Here is a 23,268-nt window from a genome sequence, read left to right on the forward strand (position 1 = left end):
GGTGTCAAGTTTCTCCTCTCACCTGAAGTCTTTTACTATTATTATTACAGACTTTTCATAAAAGTTGTAAACACTTTCACCCCACAGAGGATATACATACATGTTGATCAAGTATATAAAAAGTAAGTCACACACCTCAAAAGTCAAGTGCTATATTAGAGGACTATCCAATTAATTAGTAGAACACCACTTGTTTTTTAGGGGGAATAAGGAAGAAAAAAATATTCTATTTCTCCTAACTAAAGGAATAGTTGATAAATAATTTCCAAAAGGTATAATAAAATTCATCTGAAATTTTCAGATGGAATTTTTTAGAATTTTTATGAATCAGATTTCAGCTATAATAACAATCTATACCTTAAAGTTTTTCCCCTATTTTTACTAAAAGCACAGGACTAGTTTTTATCTGTTCTTCTCAAGATCATTTCTACATCTTACTAGAAATATTGAATAGTCCTTGCATTCGTCCTGAGGTTTTCAGCAGCAAATGTCAAATGCACAAAGGCTTCAACAATAAAGGCATTCAATTATCTGATATAAAAGGAAGCATACAAATGGTTTGGGGGTTGGTACAGTCACTCAAGGATCTTCTCAAAGACCCAGGCTCTCTCTGTCTCTCTCTTCTGTTATCCTCAGTGAAGTAGCCAGCCTCTTTTGTCCCTAAGAATTCCCACCTTCTGGTCTCACAGACCAACCCTGGTAAAATGTGGGAGGGGTGTGAATATGGCAGAAGGAATGGTATCACTTCTGAGAATCTTGTAAAAAGACTATGGCTTCCATCGGGGGTTCACACTCTGTCTCTTACTCTCTCTCACTCCCTTGTACCTCTCACTCTGGCAAAAGAAAGCTGTTATCTTGTGAGCAGTGCAGTGAAGAGACCCAGGTGGGGAAGCTTTCTATCAATAGCCAGCTAAGATCTGGTGCCTACTAACAACCATGAGAGTGCATTTGAAAGTGGATTCTTCCATCCCCACGACCCTTGAGATGATTGCAACCCTGACTATCAGCTTAACCACAACCTCATGAGAGACCATTAGCAGGTTCCTAAAGTTTGGAAACTGTGTAAGTTCATAAATGTTTGTTATTTGAAGTAATTAAGTTTTGAAGTAATTTGTGACAAGGCCATCGATAACTAATACAGTTAGTATGTCTGCCTGTTTCCCCTGATGGGTACAAAACGGCTGCCATAGCTCCAGCAGATTCCCCCTTACTTCTCATTGACCAGAACTGGCTCTTATGTTGGTCTCTAGCTGCAAGGGAGGCTGGGAAATCAAGTATCTGCCCTTTTAACTGCTTATGGGGAGGTGAGCAAGGAGCAGCGGGCTGGGAATGGCTGCTGTGTAGCAATGCTATCTACCAGCTCTTCCCCGGGTTTCAGTCTGTCTTGTTTTCACGTGGTGTCCTTTAACTTGCTCCTTCATACCCTGTACACTTCCCCACGTGGTTCAGTGGTAAAGAATCTGCCTGCCAATGCAGGAGACACAGGAGACTTGAGTTTGATCCTAGGGTTGGGAAGATCCCCTGGAGAAGGAAATGGCAACCCACTCCAGTATTCTTGCCTGGAGAATCCCCACGGACAGAGAAGACTGGCGGGCTACAGTCCATGGGGTTGCAAAGAGTCAGACATGACTGAGCAAGAGGCTTCCCTTCATACTCTGTATTCACTGTAACTAGAAGCTAGGCCTTCATTCGATTCAGGTTAAATGTCATTGGCAAGGTTACTCAAGGACAATGCTATGACATTCATTCTTTCATGTCCAGAAACAACCAGGTTCTTCACTAAATAAACTTTTTTATAAGATTTAAGTAAAGGGTGGTACATCATCAATGAAAAGCTAACCCGGAATCTCAATGCCATCTTTCTCTCCGAGAGCTGTGTCCTGGGTGGTTTCACATATTTTATATTTATGGAAACCCCAGGTTCTTCAATGAATTCCTTTGGGTTGTCTTGTTGGAATCGTGTGTGATAAGCAGTCTCAGTTTCTTACATGCGATTTCCTCAGAGGCTGATGAGCCACAAGAGCAATGTTGGAGTAAAACACCTGAGAGGGTTATGAGCCGACTCTGAAAATCAAATGCGGGTGTCAGAATGTGATCCTTTCCTGACGGCGTCCACTTGGAGTTCTTAGGGCTTCGAGCACAACGCCAGGAACAGTGGGAAATGAGATGAGGGACAGGGTGGGTGAACCCTGTGGCCCCAAAGCCCAAGTCAGGTATGCAGAGCTCTCTCTGGGGTCAGCATGTGTGAATGCGTTGACAGCTCCCATGGGGCCTTCCCGGTGAATTTCTTGTTTGCTTGTTTGCATAGAGCCTGGCAGGCTACAGTCCACAGGGCCGAAAAGAGTCAGACACGACTGAAACGACTTAGCATGCACGCATAGAGGCTGTGCTGTACCTGCTGTGGTCTTCACCATCCCCATGGAACTGAAGAATATCTTTCCTCAGTGAGGATGCTGGCCTAATCCCACAGCCAGACCTGAGGAGCAAGGTGCCAGGAACAGAGGCAGGGCTCAGCACTGTCTTTGCTTTCTTCTTTTTTTTTTTTTTAATTTTTGGCCACATCGCATGGCATGTGGGATCTTAGTTCCCTAAGCAGGGATCGAACCTGCGCCCCCTGCAGTGGAAGTACAGAGTCTGAACCACTGGACCACCAGGGAAGTCTCACTGGACCGCTATCTTTGAAAGGGTGATGGGGTCCCAGCCTTCTTGAGCCCCCGCAGTCCATGTACAACAGGTGGCCCTGCCTCCTCTTTCACTGAGAAGAGCAAGATGATCAGGAAGAATATTTGTCCAAGGTTGTCTTCCTTCAGCATGACACCTTGCCCACCTCCGGCTGCTCATCCTTCTCTGCGGCTCAGTGGCAGGGTTCTCTGTCCCCCTCTCTGGAGTCTTCCCTGCCCCTCCTCCAAAGTTCCAACATCCTGCTATCATCTCAGACATGTCGTAAAGTAAACTCACCCTCCACCCAGTTTCCCCAGCTCTGTCCTAGTTTTCCCAAGACTGCCAAAGGCAACCCCACCCCTCCCAGCACCCAGGCTAAAAATGGGCATCAGCCGTGACTCATCTTGCCCATCCAACCGGTCCCCAGGTCCTCTGAATCTCTGATGCAATGGCATCATTAACTTATCTTTCTTCAGCCACCTCTCTAGCCTGGCGCCAACATCCGTAGGAGGATGTAGCTCTATCCTCCTGCTTCATCCTCCAGCCTGTCTCGCTGCCTTTCCAAGACTCTCCTGCTCGAGGATTCTCTTAGCTCCTCCTACACGTTGTGAGTGAATCCCGCCTTCCTCTGTTAACCCCATCTTTCTATTCCACCTTGGCTCCCAGCTCCACCTATTCTAAAAGGCTTGGCCCTTACTGCCCTTTGACAATAAGAGACACACCATGTGCTTAGGCATTTTATAACCATATCTTATGTTTTACAGTTCCTGTACAGTATATGCATTATTGTCCCCATTTTACAGATGAGGAAAACCAAGGCCTGGAGAGGTTACCACATGTCACACTGCCTGTAAATAATAGAACTGGGCTTCAACACACATCTGTCTAATCCAGAGTCCTTCATCCTGTGTAACTGCCTGCCATCACACCCCTTCACTCTCTGTAAGGACTGCACACTGCTTCTTGCCATAGTACCCTCGCTCCTCCTGCTAGCTTCTTTAAACCCCCCAACCCACAACTCTATCACAGAGCTTCTCTGAAGGTTCCAGCCCATGCTGTTCACTCTGATCTCTGAACTTTTCTGGCAGGAATCTCAGCCCTGCAATTTGGTACTTAATTATAGACTGCCTTGTACGGTTCCCTGGTTATTTCTCATTTGTCTATCTTATTCCCAAGTGTAGGAGTCAGTGTTAGGGGACGGGGCTTCCACTCCCTCCCATCTCCCAGAGGCAGGGTCTCGATGTGCTGAGAGCTGATTGGACTCCACCAAGCCTCACCCTACTCTTCACCCCAGCCTGTCAGTGGCCTCAGATCTGTGTGTGTGTGTGTGTGTGTGTGTGTGTGTGTGTGTGTGTGTGCGTGTGTGTGTGTGTGTGTCTCTGAGTCTGCACATATACACGCAAACGCAGACAGGGGTGTGCACGCATTTTCTCTGTTGCAGACACATTTAGTCAGGAGTTCCCTTCTCAAATAGAGGTAATTATATACCTGGAACTACCTACCCAAGACAGAAAACCCCTTCCTGACCCAACACTGGGCACTGCTCCCCACTGTGAAGTTCCACTAGATCAGTAAGGTGAGCAGAGTTGACGGGAGGTCCCCTGCTGGGTTTCGGGCTTCCCTGGTGGCTCAAATGGTAAAGAATTCACCTGCGCTGCAGGAGACCTGGGTTCGATCCCTGGGTTGGGAAGATCCCCTGGAGAAGGGAACGGCTACCCACTCCAGGATTCTGGCCTGGAGAATTCTATGGACAGGAGCCTGGCGGGCTACAGTCCATGGGGTCACAAAGAGTCAGACATGACTGAACGACTTTCGCTTCATTTCACTTCACTTCCCCTGGTGGGTTCAGCATGGCTATCACATCCTAGCAGGGCATGGAGCTGGACTGAGCGTTGGGCAGGAGGCTTTGTGTCTCCATTCCAATTCTCATCCTGCTTCTGTGTACCCTGGGGGGACAGAGAAGGGGGATAGCTGCCACCTCACTGCCTTGTGACATCCTTAGGCAGTGACATTTGCTGGTAGTGAGGAAGACGCTCCTTGCCAGGGCCATGTTGCACCGCTCCAGACTGGCATGACCATGGCTCCCTGGAGCTACCCTTGGTCCTCCCACCACCTGCCTTTCCCTTTGGGTTCCAAATCATCTCTCTGCCCTGACCCAGATGCCCCCACACCTGGGGTCCCAAGCTGTTCATCCTTGGGGTTAAATACTGACATCTCAAACGTCTCATTTCAAAGGGAAGATAGCTTCCAATATGATGCCCTAACACAGAATAATGGAGATTTCAGATTGGTTTCTTGCGGGACACTTAGGATACAGCGCAGAGATTCAGGGCTTGGACAGAGAGTGCTAAGAGTTGGTGTGTTGGTGAAGGGCGGAGGAGAGAAGGTGACAGCTGGAGAGGTGGCGGGTGGGGGCCCTGGAGCCCAAACTCTTTTCCTTCACAATTTTGCTGGTGGCCAGTCCTAACATGTGAATAAACAGATGAGTAAGCAAAGGGGCACTTATGCAAGAACAAATAAAAACAATTGTGTCACACCTCAAACACGCCACCCAGAGCCTGGAGCAGGATCCCAGGGAGGGGCATCGCTGTGGGGGCATGGGTGCTGTGAGAAACCAGAGCCAACTTGGCAGCTCTGTCGCTGTGGGAAAGGAATACCCTCTCCTGGAGGGAGGCCAGCGTTTATTCCCTTTACAGCTGCAGCGTGTGGGGAAGGGAGGTGCCATCCCATACCCATCCGTGGAGGTTTTGCAACCCGATGAGTGAACCCTTCGGGACTCAGGGCTGAGCAGCACCTCTTCCTGGGCCCGGCCCTGTGTGGTGGCCACCTGCGATCCAAGGGGTGCCAGGCAAGTGCAGACGAGGGCGCTCACAGGGCCAGGACTCTGCCCGCTGGGGCCTTTACCAGGCTTTGGGGCTGCCTCCTGACCGAGCTCAACAGGCCCAGGCAGCTGCTGCCTGAGCCACCGTGGGTGTCCCAGCCGCCCGGGGAGAGACAGCCACATTCCAGGCTCCGGGCTGGCAGGGAAGATTGGCCGCGAGTTTCGACAGGAGGGTGGCTGGCGTTCAGGCACATCGGCGCTGAGAGGTTCCTCCCTTCCCCAGGAGGCCCCAGGTTGAGGAGATGGAAGAACAGGTTTTCAAGGGGGACCCAGACACCCCTCATTCCATCTCTTTCTCGGGCAGCGGGTTCCTCTCCTTCTACCAGGCCGGGGCGGTGGACGCCCTTCGGGACCTGGCCCCCCGGATGCTGGAAACAGCTCATCGCTTTGCTGGGACATCGGCAGGTGCGGTGGTGGCAGCCTTGGCCATCTGTGGGATCGAAATGGGTAAGGTTTCTGTTTTGGGTTTCCTGGGGAGCCTCTGGAGGGGTTCCACAAAGCAGGGACTGAGGGTGGCTTGGGGATGCTTTGGGGAGCAAAGCCAGGTCTTCTGGGCATTGGGAAGGGAAGATGTAGATTGAGTGGGATAGCATTTGTGGTCAGGGTTTGCCGGGTCCCAGTCTCTGACCCATTGGCTGAGCTTGGAACTCTCCCTCCATCTCCCTCAAAACCTTGGCCTGTGACACTGTCTCCCACGGTCTGGGAGAGGGAAAGGTGGTCTCTCTCGGAAACATCCCAGTCTTGGGAGTTACACCATGACACAGGCATACACTGGGTGAAGAGTTGCTCCAGCCTGGCCTCATTTAAAAATGCAAACATCCTTGGGAAGGACAAATTGACATCTTAATCATCTTGGTGGGAGTGGATTCGTGAGACCAGCTTCCAAGTGGCTGGAAGTGAAAGCCCTGGGCTTGGAGGGATGGACAGAGGGGCTGGAGGACGGAAACTGGGAAGGAATATGGGGGGCCTCACTTTGCCTTCTGCCCCACTTGTCCAGGGGGCTCGGGAGGAAGGATGGGGCAACATACCGAGAGGCAGGAGCACCATCCCGTGAAAGGGGAGTGGACTGTCCCGAGCCCCACACGGCAGGCCCAGACCCGGTCCCGGAGCAGACTGACATCCGTGTGGGCTGCCTTGCCTGGGCGACGGGGAGCGGGCAGGCGGAGCATTTATTCATTTGCTGCACTATCATTCTGTGCGAGCCTGTGTTCCAGGCACTGGGGACAAAGTCCCTGCCCTCATGGAACAGAAACTCTAGAGAGAGTGGAGACACACAATAAGCCTCCAAACAAGTAGTCTCATAAAGTCAAAATAAAGTCAGATCAGGAAGTGATAAGAACTATGAATAAAATCACAGCAGGAAAGGGTCAGAGAGTAAAGTGAGGACTGTTTGAGAAAGGGTGGTCAGGGAGGCCCTTTTGGAGGAGGTGACCTTCAAGCAGAAATCCGAGTGAAGCGAGAGAGCAAGCCATTTGATGATTGGGAAGAAAAGACTGTTCTGGGTGCAGGACCAGCTGGGGAGCCCGTGGCGTTGGGGAGTGAGGGAGAGGCGGGTGGAGGATGAGGCCGGAGGGGCAGGCAGGGGCCAGGTCACGTGGACCTTGTAGCGGGGAGAACTGATTTCACTCCTGGGGGGTGGGGAGGAAGGAGGGAGGCAAAGCAGACAGCTGGCCGGGAGCGGGGGCTGGAGCCCAGTCCCCCAGGGGTTGGGTCCCAGCGCAGGCGCTTCATGGTGCGGACCTGGGACACAGGCATCTCATTCTCCTGTTATGTTAGAGGGTTAATGGCGTGAGTGAGTGAATTGGTTGGTATGTGTCAACGGCCCGGCTGTGGGGAGTGAGACGGAGGGGGCAGGGCAGAAACAAAGAGAGCAATGCTGGGGGAGGGGAGGGAGGGGGTGAAATGAAGTGGGAGAGTAGTGGAGGTGTATACTAACGCATGTAAATAGACAGCCAGTGGGAATTTGCTGTACGACTCAGTTCAGTTCAGTCGCTCAGTCGCTCAGTCGTGTCCGACTCGTCGCGACCGCATGGACCACAGCACGCCAGGCCTCCCTGTCCATCACCAGCTCTCGGAGTTTACCCAAACTCATCTCCATTGAGTTGGTGATGCCACCCAACCATCTCATCCTCTGTCATCCCCTTTTCCTCCAGCCTTCAATCTTTCCCAGCATCAGGGTCTTTTCAAATGAGTCAGCTCTTCGCATCAGGTGGCCAAAGTATTGGAGTTTCAGCTTCAGCATCAGTCCTTCCAATGAACACTCAGGACTGATCTCCTTTAGGATGGACTGGTTGGATCTCCTTTTTGTCCAAGGGACTCTAACTCAGGGAACTCAAACTGGGGCTCTGTAACAACCTAGAGGGGTGGGAATGGGTAGGAGAAGGAGGGAGATTCAAGAGGGAGGGGGCGTGTGTACACTGATGGCTAATTCATGTTGATATATGACACAAATCAAACCAATATTGTAAAACAATCATCAATCCATTAAAAATAAATAAATATAAAAATGATAAAGTTGACAATTAAAAATAAATAAATACAAAAAATGAAGTTGACAATTAAAAATAAATAAATATAAAAAAATAAAGGTGAAAAAACAATTTAAAAAGGTCGGGGAGAAACAGGGAGAGCAGTAGGAGGCTGTTGTTCGGGGCAGGTGGCCAGGCGGTGAGAGCAGTGAGGGCGTCCGCTTTAGGGTACACATTGAGGGAAGGGCCAGCTGCAGAGTGAGGAGAGGAGTGAGCAGGGCCCCTTCCTGCCTGCGGATCTGTGCTGGGTGAGATGTCTTTCTCTCTGTTTTAAGGAATAATTATAATACCCATTCCCTGAGTACCTCTTACGTGCAAGATAAATTTTTTTTTCTCATAATTCAGAAGTAATCAGTTCTTTCTCAATTCAAACAATGCAAAAGTATTTAGAGTATTAAAAAAAAAAGCCTTCACTCACCTCCCCCCTTGTCCCCAATCCCACTTCCCCTCCTGGAGCCAGTGGAAGGACTCTGCTGGGATCCTTCTAGATCTTTTTTCAAATGACAAGTCCTCTGTGAATGTAGAAGTTCATCCTTCAGTCACACAGTGGACCCTAGGACAGGCCTTCAGAAAGGGGCTGGGGTGAGGGTTCCCTACTCCCTGGTCTTGGAGTCACAGACTCCCTCCCCTGGGAGACACCCCCATTTCTGGGATTTCTCTGTCTTTCCAGGTACTCTGGTCACTCACCTGCTCCACTGACCCCACCTCCTCATGTCTTTAGTTCAACTTCTTAAAACACGCCAGCCAGAAGGGTCAGTGGTGTCTCTGTCTTTGGGCCTTTGAGGACTTTCAGAATTAATCCCATTCAATCAATAAACACTGCCCAAATGGTTGGATGGCATCACCGACTCAATGGACATAAGTTTGGGTAAACTCCATGGGTTGGTGATGAACAGGGAGGCCTGAAGTTCTGCAGTCCACGGCGTCGCAGAGTTGGACACAACTGAGTGACTGAACTGAACTGAACTGAAAACTGACTTGGCCAGGCTGTGAGGGACGTGGGTGCCAGGGGACAGGGACTCAGACCCATGAGAAGGACATCTGATGGTGGTGTGGCCGAGGGCTGGTCTGCATGCCAGCCTCGTGCCTGTGATTGGGAGGGAAGTTCATGGAAGGGTGAGCAGTGTGCTCTTTTCATTCAGCAGCATGTTTATGAGATTGAGCCACATCACTCAAGTGTACTTCATTCATTTTAACTGCCATGCAATTTACTACTCACCAGCACTCCACCATATCAGGCACTGTTCTGTTTGGCATATTAACTCATTCAGTCCTCACAACAACCCTTTGAGGTAAAAACTACTATTATCTCCATTTTACAGGGGAGGAAACTGAGTCACAGAAAGCCTAAATCACTTGCCTAAGGTCACACAAATAGTAGCTGGTAGAGCTGGTGTTTTAACCTAGCCTGACCTGTAAGCCACTTTGCTGCTGCTGCTGCTTTTTTTTTTTTAATAATTATCTATTTACTTGACTGCACCAGGTCTTAGTTGTGGCACTCAGGATCTTCATTGCGACATGAGGGATATTTAGTTGCGGGATCTAGTTCCCTGACCAGGAATCAAACCCGGGCCCCTTGCATTGGGAGCTCAGAGTCTTAGTCACTGGCTGCTGCTGCTGCTAAGTTGCTTCAGTCGTGTCCGACTCTGTGCGACCCCATAGACGGCAGCCCACCAGGCTCCCCGGTCCCTGGGATTCTCCAGGCAAGAACACTGGAGTGGGGTGCCATTGTCTTCTCTGTTAGTCACTGGAGCACTAGGGAAATCCCACCACTCTGCTTCTTGACAAAGCAATGTCAGGGCTCATGGATACTGGTTATATGGACACCAGGGTCAGGGAAGCCTCTCTGAGTAGGTGGAATTTGCACAAAGACCTGAAGGAGGGGAGGGAGTGAGCCATGAGAATGTCTGCGGAGAGCACTCAGCGAAGAGGGACGCGTGACTTGCCCCATCCTGTCATCAGTTAGAAGCAGAGCAAGAACCAGGACTCGGTCTCCTGATTTTCTTTAATCCTCTTCACCTCTTTCTGTATTTATTCCATTAAAACTGTCTTGTGGTTCATTTAGCCATTCTGTTGATGGACATGGCCAAGTTTTTGTTGTTATAAACAACACTGCTATGAGCATCCTTGTTTGGGTCTCTCAGCTCCACATGGAATGTTTCCAGACTTGGCTAAATTACTCGCCAAAGAAGTTGTACCAATTTAGCCACTAGCAGTTCCTAGTTTTCCCACAATGTCATCATCAACCCTTGGGACTATCAGACTGTAGAGTTATTTATTTTTTTGGCCACACCCGGTGGCTTGCAGGATCTCAGTTCCCTGATTAGGGATTAAACCTGGGCCACAGCAGTGAAAGTGCAGAATCCTAACCAGTAGGCCACCAGGGAACTCCCAAGACTGAAGAGTTTTAAGTCAATCTGATGGATATGAAGTTATATCTCATTTTGCTTATTTAATCTGCATACCCTCATTACTAGTGCTATTAAGCATCTCTATGTATTTATCAACCACTTGTGTTTTCTCAAAAAAAAAAAAACATTTTACTTGGCCCTGCTGGGTCTTCGTTCATGGGAGATCTTTAGTTGTAACGTGTGGGATCTAGTTCACTGACCAGAGATCGAACCCAGGACGCTGCATTGGGAGCATAGTATCTTAGCCGCTGGACCACCAGGGAAGTCCCCACTTGTGTTTCCTCTTCTGTAACTTACCTGGCCATGACCCTTTCCTGGTAATCTTTTTCCCTTCAACATGTAGGTGTTCTTTATGTAGGCTGTACATGAATCATTTGTCAGTTATGGACATTGTAGCTATCTTATCTCATTCCATAGCTTGCCTTTTTATCTGACAATGTCTTTTGTTACTCAGAAAATTCCAATTTTGATGCAGTCAGGGATAGCAAATCTTTTCCGCCTACAATTTGTGTTTTTTAATATCTTTACTCTGTTACAATGATTACTTCTGTATTTTCTTTCAAGAGCTTGGAAATTTTGCTCTTTCATATTTAAGTTCATCCACCTGAAATTTATTTTGTAGCTCTTTTGAGGTAGAAATAGAAGGTTTTGATTGTGGTAACCAAATACCCCACACTATTTATAGGCAACCCTTTCCACACTTGTTTGGGAAGCTGCCTCTGGCTTATTCAAGTTCCTGGAATCCCTGAAGTCTCTCTTCTCGTCTATTGGTGAATTTGTCTCTTTCTGCACTGTATCACAGTATTTTGATCGTGATAGTCTTATAATAAGGGGTACATCATATAGGGCAGCCCTCTCCTTCTTTTTTCAATTTCTTCTTCAAATATTGACTCTCTTCCTCTTTTTGTTTGTTTTTGTTGTTGTTGCACTAGGTCTTTGCTTTCCCTCTAAGCTGCGGTGAGCAGGGGCTACTCCCTAGTCATGGTCTGCAGACTTCTCGTTGCAGTGGCTTCTCTTGCTGTGGAGCGTGGGCTCTAGGCGTCCGGGCTTCAGTAGGTGCAGAGCTTGGGCTCAGTAACTGGCGTACGGGCTTCATTGCTCCATGGCACGTGGAATCTTCCTAGACCAGGGATCAAACGGTGTCCCCTGCCTTGGCAGAGAGATTCTTATCACGGTACCACCAGGGAAGTCCCTTGACTCTCTTATTCTTGACCCCCCCTTTCCCCCATGTGAAAGAGCTCTATTAGGATTTTGATTGATATTATAGCTTCTCATTTATAATATATTAATAGCCTATCCATCTCTCTATTTCTTCTGACCTTTTTTTCCTTCAGTAAAGATTTTTTGTGTCTTTTATGAGATTTAATAGTTTTTGTTGCTGTAGGAAACAGGATCTTTTTTCTATGACGTTTTCTACTCTAATTGATTATTGCTGATATAAAGTGATGTTGATGGCTTTTGTTTGTTGATATTGTCTTGGGCAACCTCATGAACATCCTCAAATAGTTCTAAAAGTTCCTTGGTAGATTATCTTATACTTTATGTGTGACTAATTGTACAATCTGCATACAAATAACAGGTTTGTCTCTTTTAAAAAAACTACTTCAACACACAGCCACCCCCCGGCCTCTCTCCTCCAGGTCATGCCCCGTCCTCTTGTTCCCAGCCTGGGCTTTTGTGTCCTAAGATTGTGTTCTGTTCATTGGAGGTGGAGGTAGCAGTGGGTCCATCTTCTGCTAACATGTGCCTAGTTCTGCATTAGGGGTAATTTGGGGGTACCTGAACATGTTTGCAAAACTCTTAACACAAGTGTCTGGTTTTCATTAGAATTGCATTAGAGAATGAATGTCTGTTCATTCATTTACTCATCTGAGGAGAGATGATTTCCCTGAGAACCAATGAGGGGAGATTCAGGATTTCCAACCTGAAGCTAGAAACTTCTCCTTGACCTGTCTCTTCCTGTCAAATTTCGACTTACCTTTTAAGCACTAGCTCAAATGCCAAAGTTTTGCATTTTTTTTTCTTATCAAAGAATGAGGATTTGGTGAACTTAAAATCCCATCCCCACTTAAGCTGCTACTTGGTACCTTCCTCCCTATAAACACTTCATGGCAAGCCAATTATTCATTCATTCATTCGATGATTGTATATTGAGCATATACTGGGCCCTGCAGAAGATACAGAGCTATAACACAAGATGAAAGTCCACCCATGCCCTCAAGGAGCTGACAGTTTACTCAAACTCAAAGGCAGTAACCAACTAGTTATAGTACAAGTTCCAACTGAATGTTAGAAAATTAAAAGGCAGAAGAGTGCAGAGGGAGAGAGCAAACAGATCCCATAGTGGAAGACCTCATGGAAGGGGCATTCGAGATAGGGCTTGAAAAGTGAAGTGAAGTCGCTCAGTCGTGTCCGACTCTTTGTGACCCCATGGACCGTAGCCCACCAGGCTCTTCCATCCATGGGATTTTCCAGGCAAGAATACTGGAGTGGGTTGCCATTTCCTTCTCCAAGAGATCTTCCTGACCCAGGGATTGAACCCAGGTCTCCCACATTGTAGGCAGACACTTTACCATCTGAGCCACCAGGGAAGTCCAGGCGCTTGAAAGATGAGTAGAAATCTGACATGTAGAGACAGGGTGGGCAGGCACCTCAGCTTCTAGCCGGACTCTGCTTGACAATGGGGCAAAGTCACGTGACTGGGACATGTAATGACTTCAGGGAGTGGTGAAGACTTCAGTTCTCTGGTGTCAGGGTTTGATGTGAGAGTTTCAGAAAGGCACCTTTTGACTCAGCAAGAGTTGTCCAAGGTGGCAAGGGGCTATGTGGAAGCAGGGGAGCATCTGTCCTTGGAGAGGCCCATGCAGCGGCTAGGGGGCACCTGATTGTCGCCGGTGGGTCCCCTTCATTTAGCTCGGTGACTGACAGGACCCATCAACCTGAGGTTGCCAAACTCCCAGGATGAAAGTTACAGTATGAAGTACTTTTCATATTGTTACCCAGTGTGAACATAAATCTAAAAGAGAAGTTTCATGACTGAATACTCACCATACTCCGTGCTACACTTTTGATATTTTTTTCTAGTCATTAAAAAATTCTTCACTTAGTCATTGATTCTCAATCTTGCACGTTTGAATCACCTGGGAGCTTTTAAAACATCCACTGCCCAGGCTTCTCCCCCACACTAATTAAATGAGGCTCTCTTGGGGCGGAAGCCAACACCGGTGTTTATTCAACTCCCAGGTGATCCTGGTGTGCAGCCTCAGTTAAGCCCCAGTGCACTTGGCAAAACTAAGATGTAATACCCCTTGAGAGTCTAGGATTGTACAACCGGGCAGTGGAAATGGGTCAGGCATTTGAGGACTGATAAAATTCCATATTTATTAATGGGGCATGGATTTTTCCAGAACAGAGAAAAACGGTGTTACTCCAGAGGCTTCAGACTGGACTAGATTCTATGAATTCCTCTGGCTGAGCCATAAACGAGGAAGACAGACCTTGTTTCAGGGGCTGGTCCATACCTTACCCTTTGCCCAAGTTCATATCGAAGCCTATGAAAACCCATGGCTCAGAGCCTCTACTGGCTGTTTTTCTTTTTCTATGGCTTTTTGTATAGTCACAAAGTAGCATATCCAACATCGCAATCAATCATACAACATTTTAATTATCTGTCAAAGAAACCCCAAACCTCTTAGCTGTTACCTCTCAATTTCTCCATTCAATTGCCTGGCAGCCACTAATCTACTTTGTCTGTACAGATTTGCCTGTTCTGGACATTTAATATAAATGGAGTCCATACAATACAATATTGTCCTTTTGTGTCTGGCTTCTTTCACTTAGCATAGTGTTTTCTAAACTCATCCATTATAGCACATGTCAGTACTTCACTCCTTTTTATTGTTGAATAATATTTCCTTATGTGAATATAACACATTTTTAAAATCCACTTGTCAGGGAATGTTTGGGTTGTTTGCAGTTTGAGCTATTATAAATGATGTCGTTATGAACATTCATGTACATTTCTTAAACTTTCAAATAATTTCTTTTTCTTTTTTGGACACACTGCTTGGCATGAGGTTAGTTCCCCAACCAGGGATCAAACCCATGCCCCTTGCATTGGAAGCGCAGAGTCTTAACCACTGAACTGCCAGGGAAGTCCTTAAATAACTTAAAAAAATATATGTATTTATTCTTGGCCGTGCTCGGTCTTTGTTGCTGCCTGGGCTTTTCTCTAGTTATGGCGAGCGGGGGCTACTCTCTAGTTGTGGTGCACGGGCTTCTCATTGCAGTGGTTTCTCTTGTTGTGGAGCACAGAGAACTAAACTACTACACCAACTAAACTAGCTCTTCAGAGTCTAAAGCGCGGCGTTTACTCATTGCAGCACACGGGCTCAGTAGTTGTGGCTCCCAAGCTCTAGCGCACAGGCTCAATGTTGTGACGCACAGGCTTAGTTGCTCAGTCGCATGTGAGATCCTCCCGGCCCAGGGATCAAACCCTTGGCAGGCAGATTCTTTACCACTGAGCACCAGAGAAGCTCTTAAATAACTTTTTTACGGGGAAAATTTTCAAGTGTCTCGGAGAGAATAATATAAGAACCCACCCATCATCTAACTTCCACAGTTATCAATATTTACCGATGGGGCTTCATCTGCATATTCCCAACCGGCTTTGTTCCGTTTCTTTTAATATCATTTTGAAACAGTTTTGAATCTGCAAAGAAGTTGCATGTAACCTCCCTAGGCTTTGTTTTCTGTGGGAACATTTCACAACAGGTACTCTCCACATAAGGACTGTGCATCTGAGAAGCCCAGGGGAGTGAGGCTGGTTGGTCTCCTGGCACAGAAAGGTGCTGGGTGGGTACCAGCCTCAGTGGCTGTTCCCCTGCTCGGTGGGGGACAGGGGCAAGGGACTTTTAGCTGCCTTTTAGCTGAGCTCATCAGGTGACTTTGTTTTGTCCTCTAGAAGTAATTACTTTCCAAGATCTCTCCCACTGCCTCCTCACAGTGACAACCCCCTAAACACCCAAACCACTAAGTCAAATATTAAAAGGAGGGAGCTGAGGATGAGGGTTGGAATTGAGAGTTCTCCTCTTCTAGTGCATACCAGTCTCGGGAGGGGTCCTGTCTCTGTGCCTTTGCTCAAGCTGTTCCCTCTCCCAGGGGTGCTGGCTCCTTTCTTTTCTCCCTATGTCCCGTCTCCCCATCCTCCAAGGTCCACCGCAGACATCACCCCGCTGAGAGTCTCCTCACTCCCATTGGTCCCTTGGTGCTCCCACGGCGGGCTCTTGGAGGGTGCTTGTCTCAGAGATGGGAATCCCTGTGGGAAAGAGCACTTGTCTAGGAAGCAGGCTCTCTGGATTCTGAGAACAAAAGCACCTACAGTCACATTGTGAGTCTAGTTTGCCACTAACTTTATTTTCACATGGTTTTTCAGAACAGGGTTTGGGAAGCAGGGGGGTGAACTTCAAACTAAAGCTAGTCTGAACCCAACGTCCGAACTCTGTCCACCTTCCCTTTCCTCTGGTCCCAGCAATCCACTCAGCAGCAAGTGACCTTGGACAGACCACCCTGAGACTCAGCTCAGCTACCGAGCGATGGGAGGGAATATGCCTGCCGAGCCCTCCCCACAGCTGGCTCCGAGATCAGCAGTGGTCCCTGGGAATGAGCTTTGCAAACTTGGATTGACACTGTAGTTGCCCTGGTTGGGGTAGCAGAGCTTCAACAAAACACAAGAGCATTGCTCGCTCTTGTGGTCTTTGCACCCCAGCCCCCCAAGGCTGGTGTGGTGGCTCCATAGAATTAGGACCCAGGTTCCTTCCACCATGTTGCTCACAGTCCAAGAGGGCTCCTCACTGTGTCTGCAGTCCAGCTAGTTGCAGAGGGGAAAGGGGGGCACGCCTCTTCCCTCTGAGGGCAGGCCTTGAAGATGACACACACCATGTCACCTCACACCCCATGGATAAGAACTCATTTTCATGACCACACCTGACTGCAAGGGAGCCTGGGAAACGTAGACTCTATTCTGGAATGCCAAGTGTCCAGCTAAAAATCAGAGGCTCAACTACTAAGGAAGAAAGGGAGAATGGATATTGGGGACAACTAGCAGTCATTGTCATAGTAGTTATAATTTGATATATGACATATATGATGATGATGATGGAAAAGTCTGTCCCTTCCTGGGACCAAGATCTGGGTTTCATAAACCCAGTGTTGGCTGAGGAGCGGCTCAGCACTGAACCATCAGCTGGCTGCCCTCCTGGCAGCTGGCATGTGAGTGCCCCGCAGCCCTTCCGTGTCCCCTCCCTAGACCTTCTGTTTTCCTCTCCAGAGAAAACACCTCTTCCCAACACACCCTCCCATTTTACCCCACTGGATCTCTTTCCAGGATCTCAAGTTCACCCATAGACTCTGTCCACTTGATGTCATCCTGTCTTAATAGTTTCAGACATTGTGTCTCATCCCATCAACTAGATTGGTTGAGCAATCTGAGATCTAATTGGTTCCGTGGCTCCCACAAACTACTGGTCCAACAAGTACTGCTTGATAGACTCCTGATGATTGCCTTTGGCCTTTGGCAGGAGTGACACTGAATGTGTCTGCAATTTCTACTTTGGGGTTTACCTAATATGACTTATAATACTAGAATGCCATAGAAGGAAGGTCAGAGACTCCAACTCCTCAACTTTATGGATGATTGTATTTATACTTTGGAAGTGGACGTGACTGACTGAAGGTGGACCTCACTCAGGCTAGTGATTTCCAAACTGTGTTCTAAGGAGCCCCAGGATTCTGGGTGGGGGGCTGAGGTGGGGCTAGGAAGAAAAGAGCAGGGAGAGGATACACACTGAAGCCCCATGGCCTTCCCCCAGCTTCAATGAGTACAACCCTGCTATTTTCCATTCTTCATAAAATTTCACTTAAAGAAAGTGTTCCAGTGATTTTTTTTTTCTGTGCTTCCCCTGATCTCCGATGATTTTTTTTTTTTTTTTTAAAGTTTGAAAGTCACTGTTTGAGTCTAACCTACTTAATGTGCAGACAAAAGTTGAGGACCAGTTTCTGGCTGAATGTACGATGATAAGACAGGCCACTTGTCCTGTCGCTCATTCTAGGTCCTGGGGACCCAGCCTCGAACAAAACAGCTCTCTGCCCTCATGAAGCTGGCACTCTCTCGGTGAAATCAAGACATAAATAACTCAACACACAGAAAAACATCAACAGGCACACTCAAAGGAGAAAATAAAGCGGGCGAAGGGTGTGGTGAGTGATCAGAGGGTGAGGTTTCAGGTGGGCTGGGCGGGGAGGCCTCTCGGAGGCGGAAGGAAGGGAGGGAGAACCGTGTGCTCTGAGAGAAGAGTCTTCCAGGCTGTGAGATTTGCAGGTGCAACAGACGGGCTTGCATTGTCAGGAAGGAAGGCAAGCTGTCCTTCCGGACAGGAAATGGGTTCCAAAAGGACACTGCAAAGCCCCTGGGAGGCCCAGGGGAGTAGTTGGGGCCCCACCCCACACACATGGGCACAGCAGGACCCAGCATGACTCCTGCAGTGGAGACGGGTGTTTCGGTCTGCCTCCCATGCCACCCCTCCTGAGGCCCTGGAGCCACGGGCGGCTGAAGCTATTGTCATTGGCAGGTGACTCAGGTGTAGTCCTGTCAGTGGACCCCCTGGGGCCTCAGGGGCAGGTGCTGGGAGGACAACAGTGCCTCTGTGAGAAACTCGGCTCTGGTGGCTTCTTTCCTCAGTCGCCCACGTGCCTGTCTTTGTGGCTCAGTCAAGGGACAAGACACCGCAGGGCTGATGGAGAACGCAGCTCCCAGGAATGAGGGGCTAGGCTGGGCTGGTCCTCAGCCCACCAGCGACCTGCCTCCTCCTTAGTTTTTCCACCTGGAACTTGGGGATGGGAACACATCCCCCTAGGACGTTATGATGAGAGACAAAAGAAATCCTGAATGTGCTGGGCAAATATTCATCACAAAATAAGTCTTTGATGAATGAATGTTGGATGAATGGATGAGCAAGGGAAAAGAAAATGATCTTGAAATGGAAACGCATAGGTCATGTGGAAGTTTTCAAAATTAACTAAAGAACACCCTAGAGATGTTGTTAAATTTATTACAACAGAGAACTGGATTCCAACCTGGTCTGGTTAATATTTTTTAATACTTTAATTGTGAACTCATCTGCACAAGGACTTGGTTTTTCTGTGGGAATTCTGTGTGGCCTGGGCAGTGGAAGGACTGCCTGAGCTGGTTTGCCTTGGCCCTGGCCAGGCGCCCAGGGTGATCAGCAACTCAGGACCAATGTTTATGGTAATTACACTGTAGATTGTGTCAGTTCAAGCTCTAAACCACAGGTAATGCCAGCTTGGGGGCTTTGCATGTTTGTGGGAGACTTTGTGTTGTTTCACTCAGAGCCCTACACAGAGGCAAACCATTGCCGTGTTTCATTGGTCCAGCAGCTGCTGGACAGCCCTGGCTTTAAGCAGGATCTTGGTTCAACTGCCCCTCACACAGCCCAGAACCAAGACCCCTGTCGCTGGCAGTTTCTGGTCCAATAATCACAGCAACAGCTTTCTCTTACCCGGTGCTTGCTTCAGTTCCTTCTTCATTTCTGTTTTCTTTCTTTCTTGTGAAGTCAACCACAGTTTTGTTGTGGTCATTGATGATGAAGGCAATGTTGTTACTAAAGCTGGAGAGTTTTCTTCTCAGCTCAGTGCTCTACTAGTGGAACTAGAAACCTCTCCAAAGTTCTTAAAGATACGAGTGAAAAACCACCCTTTTTCCCTCTTGCCAGCGAGCGTATGTGTGTTGTTGCCCAGATACAACCTGAAGTTCAGCCCTGGCTGCTGGGTGCACTTTTCAGAATCAAAACGTCCTCATCAAAAATCATCCCCAGAGTTCTTTATCTGCCTGAGATGGCGGTGTTTTCTGTAACATGAACTCTGCTCTGACTCACACCAGTAATACTATTTATCAGGCCCTTGGAATGTGCCAGGTATTATGCCTAAAGCTCTGCATGAATCATTTACTTTTATCTTCTCACCGTCCTATATTTATACCCATTTTACAAAGTAGGAAACAGGTGTTCAGAGAGATTAGCTACCACAATGAGCCAAGACTGGGACTCTCTTCATTCCTACATTTCTTTATCTTCTCTGATGATTTCAGAAGTTGCTTTGCAAGCAACACCCCAGCTCTCCTACCAAACTCCATGGGCCAAGCCATCATTTGCACATTGGTTAAGAAAGTGAGATCAAATGGCATGATGTATGCAAAAAAAAAACAAAACAAAACCTTTTTGTAAAATGTACAGAAATGACATCACTGGGCGGAGGTGGTTGTAACTCCCCCTATTGTGTTGGAATCAGTATCTTTCAATTCACTGAATAGAAAGTAATGTGTATTTTACATGTTTAATCTCTCCAACCAAATAGACAAAAAATTATTTTCCCCAAACAAGCCTTTGGACTAAAGTAGAAGACAGTTGAATGGAAAATTGGGCAAAATTCTGAATGTGTTGGTTATGCAGTGGAAACATCTATTTGGAAAGCAGCTCACGCAGGTGACCTATATTAATTCAGTCCCCTCAATATTAGCAGATGTTAACTGAGCCCCTTCTGGGTGGCAGGCACTGTGAGTATAATAGCCTTGGTCAACCTTTGTTTGTTTTTTTACTTTAATAATAATAAACTTGTTATTCTGAAATAATGATGGATATACAGAAAAGTTGTGAAGATAGTGCAGATAGTTCCGTATATCCTTCGCCCATGAGTGCATGTCAAGTCACTTCAGTCGTTGCTGACGCTCTGAGACCCTAGGGACTGTATCCACCAGGCTCCTCTGTCCATGGGATTCTCCAGTCAAGAATAGTAAAGTGTGGGTTGCCATGCCCTCCTCCAAGGGATTTTCCCAACCCAGGGATCAAACCTGCATCTCTTGTGTCTCCTGCATTGGCAGGCGGGTTCTTTACCGCTAGTACCACCTGGAAAGCCCCCATCCTTCACCTAATGTTACCCTCTCATATAACCACAGTTCATTTGCCAACCCTCAGACATTAACATTGATACATTACCATCAACTATAGATTTCGCTAGTTTTTCTATTACTGTCCTTTTTCTGTCCCAGGATCCAATCCAGGATCCTACACTACATTTGGTGGATCCATTTTTAGACCAGCTCACTTAGAGAGTATTAAAATAGCGATGTTTTCTTTGCTTCTCTTTGGGATCAAATTTGGTTTGAGTTCTATTTCCAATTCTACAGGGAAAAAGAGGCAGACAAATGATAAACAAATACCTGGACTGGTTTGACTCACATTTGAATTGGGAGTTGACTCATCAATCCTGAGGGTAACCCACCTCTATCCTCCTGAGATCACCACGTAAAGAAGAATCTCCTCTTCAGTCACAGCTCAGGCTCCTGTGTCTATGGATGTAGGGGCAAGAGTTAGGACCAGGCTTGACAGAGCAAATTGCTCTGTGGTTTGCCCTCTCGAAACCCCAAGTCCAGCTGAGTCACTGAAGAATTCCACCTTCCTGACCGCCAGTCAGGAAGAGTCCCAACAGTCCAATAGAGAAGATACTCTCTGATCTCCTCCTTCAGTTCACTCATTCATTCACTCATTTTTTATCATTCATTATTTTAAAAAATTGATTAATTTATGGCTTCCCTGGGTCTTTGTTGCTGTGTGTCGGTTTTCTCTAGTTGCAGCGAGCGGGGGCTGTGTCTAGCTGCACTACGAGGGCTTCTCTTGTTGGGGAACACGGGCTCTAGGCGCAGGCTTCAGTGGTTGCAGCACACAAGCTCTATAAAGCCAGCTTGGTAGTTGTGGAGCACAGGCTTAGTTGCCCCACAGCATGTGGAATCTTCCTGGACCGGGGACCAAACCCATGTCCCGGCATGCATTGGCAGGTGAATTCTTATCCACTGGACCACCAGGGGAGTCCTTCACCATTCATTATTAATTTATTCCACAAACATTTACTAAGACCCCAGAGTGTGCCAGGTACTGAATTAAGTGCTGGGGATATAAGGAGGAGCAAAACAGAAATAAGAGAACATTAGATAGTGCTTTCATTTCATTCTTGAATACCTACTAAGTGTTCATCACTGGGCTAGGCAATAATGGGGGAGGAGGGTGTTCTTGATACAGGTCCTGTCCTTAAGGAATGTGCGAGACAGAGAGAGGATGGGCCACTCAAGGCAGTCTGAGGTAAATGGTGCAGACAGTAACGGGGGAGAGAGAGCTAACAGCGGGGGTGATCGGGAAGGGGCCCAGATCTTCAGCTGGGCTTTAGGGTGAAGTCTGCAGAGATAGTAAAAAGTCAGTAAATAAATAGAAGTCTGTGTATTGGGAAGAAAAGCAGGACTGTGCACTCTGTTTACTGATGAGAGTAGAGATGGGCTTGAGAAAGGACTCTGGGTCTGCAGATAAGGGAGGATATGTTTGAAGATGTGATCTGAGTTCTGTTGCTCTTCCTGTCTCCCAGGAATATCTGAGCCCTTAGGATCTATGCCTAAACTAAGCTCTAGCAAGGCAGATCCCAAGAGCCTCTGTGGAACCAGCCCCCGACCCCCGCAGCCCCCCCACCGCCTCACCGTGGGAACTGGAGGCTCTGGAGATGAAGGGCATGTCCCTGGTGGAGACAGTGGCTGTGCTGGAAAGAACGCTGGCTTTGGGGCCCTCAAGACTTCAAGGCCTAGCTCTGCTGTTTTCCAGCATGTGACCTTAGCCAAGCTACTGGTTGAGCTTCTGTTTCGTCATCTAAAGAGGAGATGATCACAGTACCTACCTCAAAGGGGTGTTGTGAAGGTTAAATGAAACTATGAGGCCTCGGAGCCTGGCACAGGGCCTGGCACCAAGAGGTACCAAAGAGTGGTAGCCAGTTGTTGTTTCGTCACTAAGTCATGTCCGACTCTTTGTGACCCCATGGACTGCAGCACACCAGGCTTCCCTGTCCTTCACTATCTACCAGAGTTTGCTCAAACTCATGTCCATTGAGTCGGTGATGCCATCCAACCATCTCATCCTCTGTCGTCCCCTTCTCCTCCTGCCCTCAATCTTTCCCAGCATCAGGGTCTTTTCCAATGAGTCAGCTCGTCTCATCAGGTGGCCAAATTATTGGAGCTTCAGCTTCAGTCCTTTCAATGAATATTCAGGGTGGATTTCCTTTAGGATTGACTGGTTGGATCTCCTTGCAGTCCAAGGGACTCTCAAGAGTCTTCTCCAGCACCACAGTTCAAAAGCATCCATTCTTTGGCACTCAGCCTTTTTTATGTTTCAACTCTCACATCCATACATGACTACTGGAAAAACCATAGACTTGACTATACAGACGTTGGTCAGCTAAGAGATGTCTCTGCTTTTTAATATACTGTCTAGGTTTGTCATAAATTTTCTTCCAAGGAGCAAGCATCTTTTAATTTCGTGGCTGCAGTCACCATTTGCAGTGAATTTGGAGCCCACGAAAATAAAATCTGTCACTGTTTCCACTTTTCCCCCGTCTATTTGCCATGAAGTGATGGGACTGGCTGCCATGATCTTTGTTTCTTGAATGTTGAGTTTTAAGTCAGCTTTTTCACTCTCCTCTTTCATTCTCATCAAGAGGCTGTTTAGTTCCTCTTTGCTTTCTGCCATTAGAGTGGTATCATCTGAATATCTGAGGTTGTTGATATTTCTCCTAGAAATCTTGATTCCAGATTGTGAGTCATCCAGCCCAGCATTTTGTATGATGCACTCTGCATATTAGTTAAATAAGCAGGGTGACAATATACAGCCTTGACATACTCCTT

At 47.6% G+C, this 23,268-nt stretch overlaps 1 protein-coding gene and 1 non-coding gene across 5 annotated transcripts in view; one reads left to right on the forward strand and one right to left on the reverse strand.

Annotated features, from left to right (window-relative positions):
• The window catches only part of PNPLA1 (patatin like domain 1, omega-hydroxyceramide transacylase), an 83,302-nt gene that overhangs the window by 23,692 nt on the left and 36,342 nt on the right, over positions 1-23,268 (forward strand). For 2 of the 4 annotated variants that reach the window (XM_081520234.1, XM_081520238.1), the window contains exon 1: positions 5,785-5,989. The exons of the other annotated variants lie outside the window; for them this stretch is intronic. In XM_081520234.1, coding sequence (XP_081376360.1) covers positions 5,785-5,989 — 205 coding nt within the window. Of the gene's footprint in view, positions 1-5,784; positions 5,990-23,268 lie in introns of those variants that run through there. 4 annotated transcript variants of the gene reach the window in all.
• TRNAG-UCC (transfer RNA glycine (anticodon UCC)) lies at positions 2,585-2,657 on the reverse strand. Its single transcript has one exon. It is a non-coding gene; the product is annotated as a tRNA-Gly (tRNA).

This window comes from Giraffa tippelskirchi, chromosome 8 (assembly GCF_054371585.1).
Source record: "Giraffa tippelskirchi isolate mGirTip1 chromosome 8, T2T-mGirTip1v1.2.pri, whole genome shotgun sequence".
Classification (NCBI taxonomy): Eukaryota; Metazoa; Chordata; class Mammalia; order Artiodactyla; family Giraffidae; genus Giraffa; species Giraffa tippelskirchi.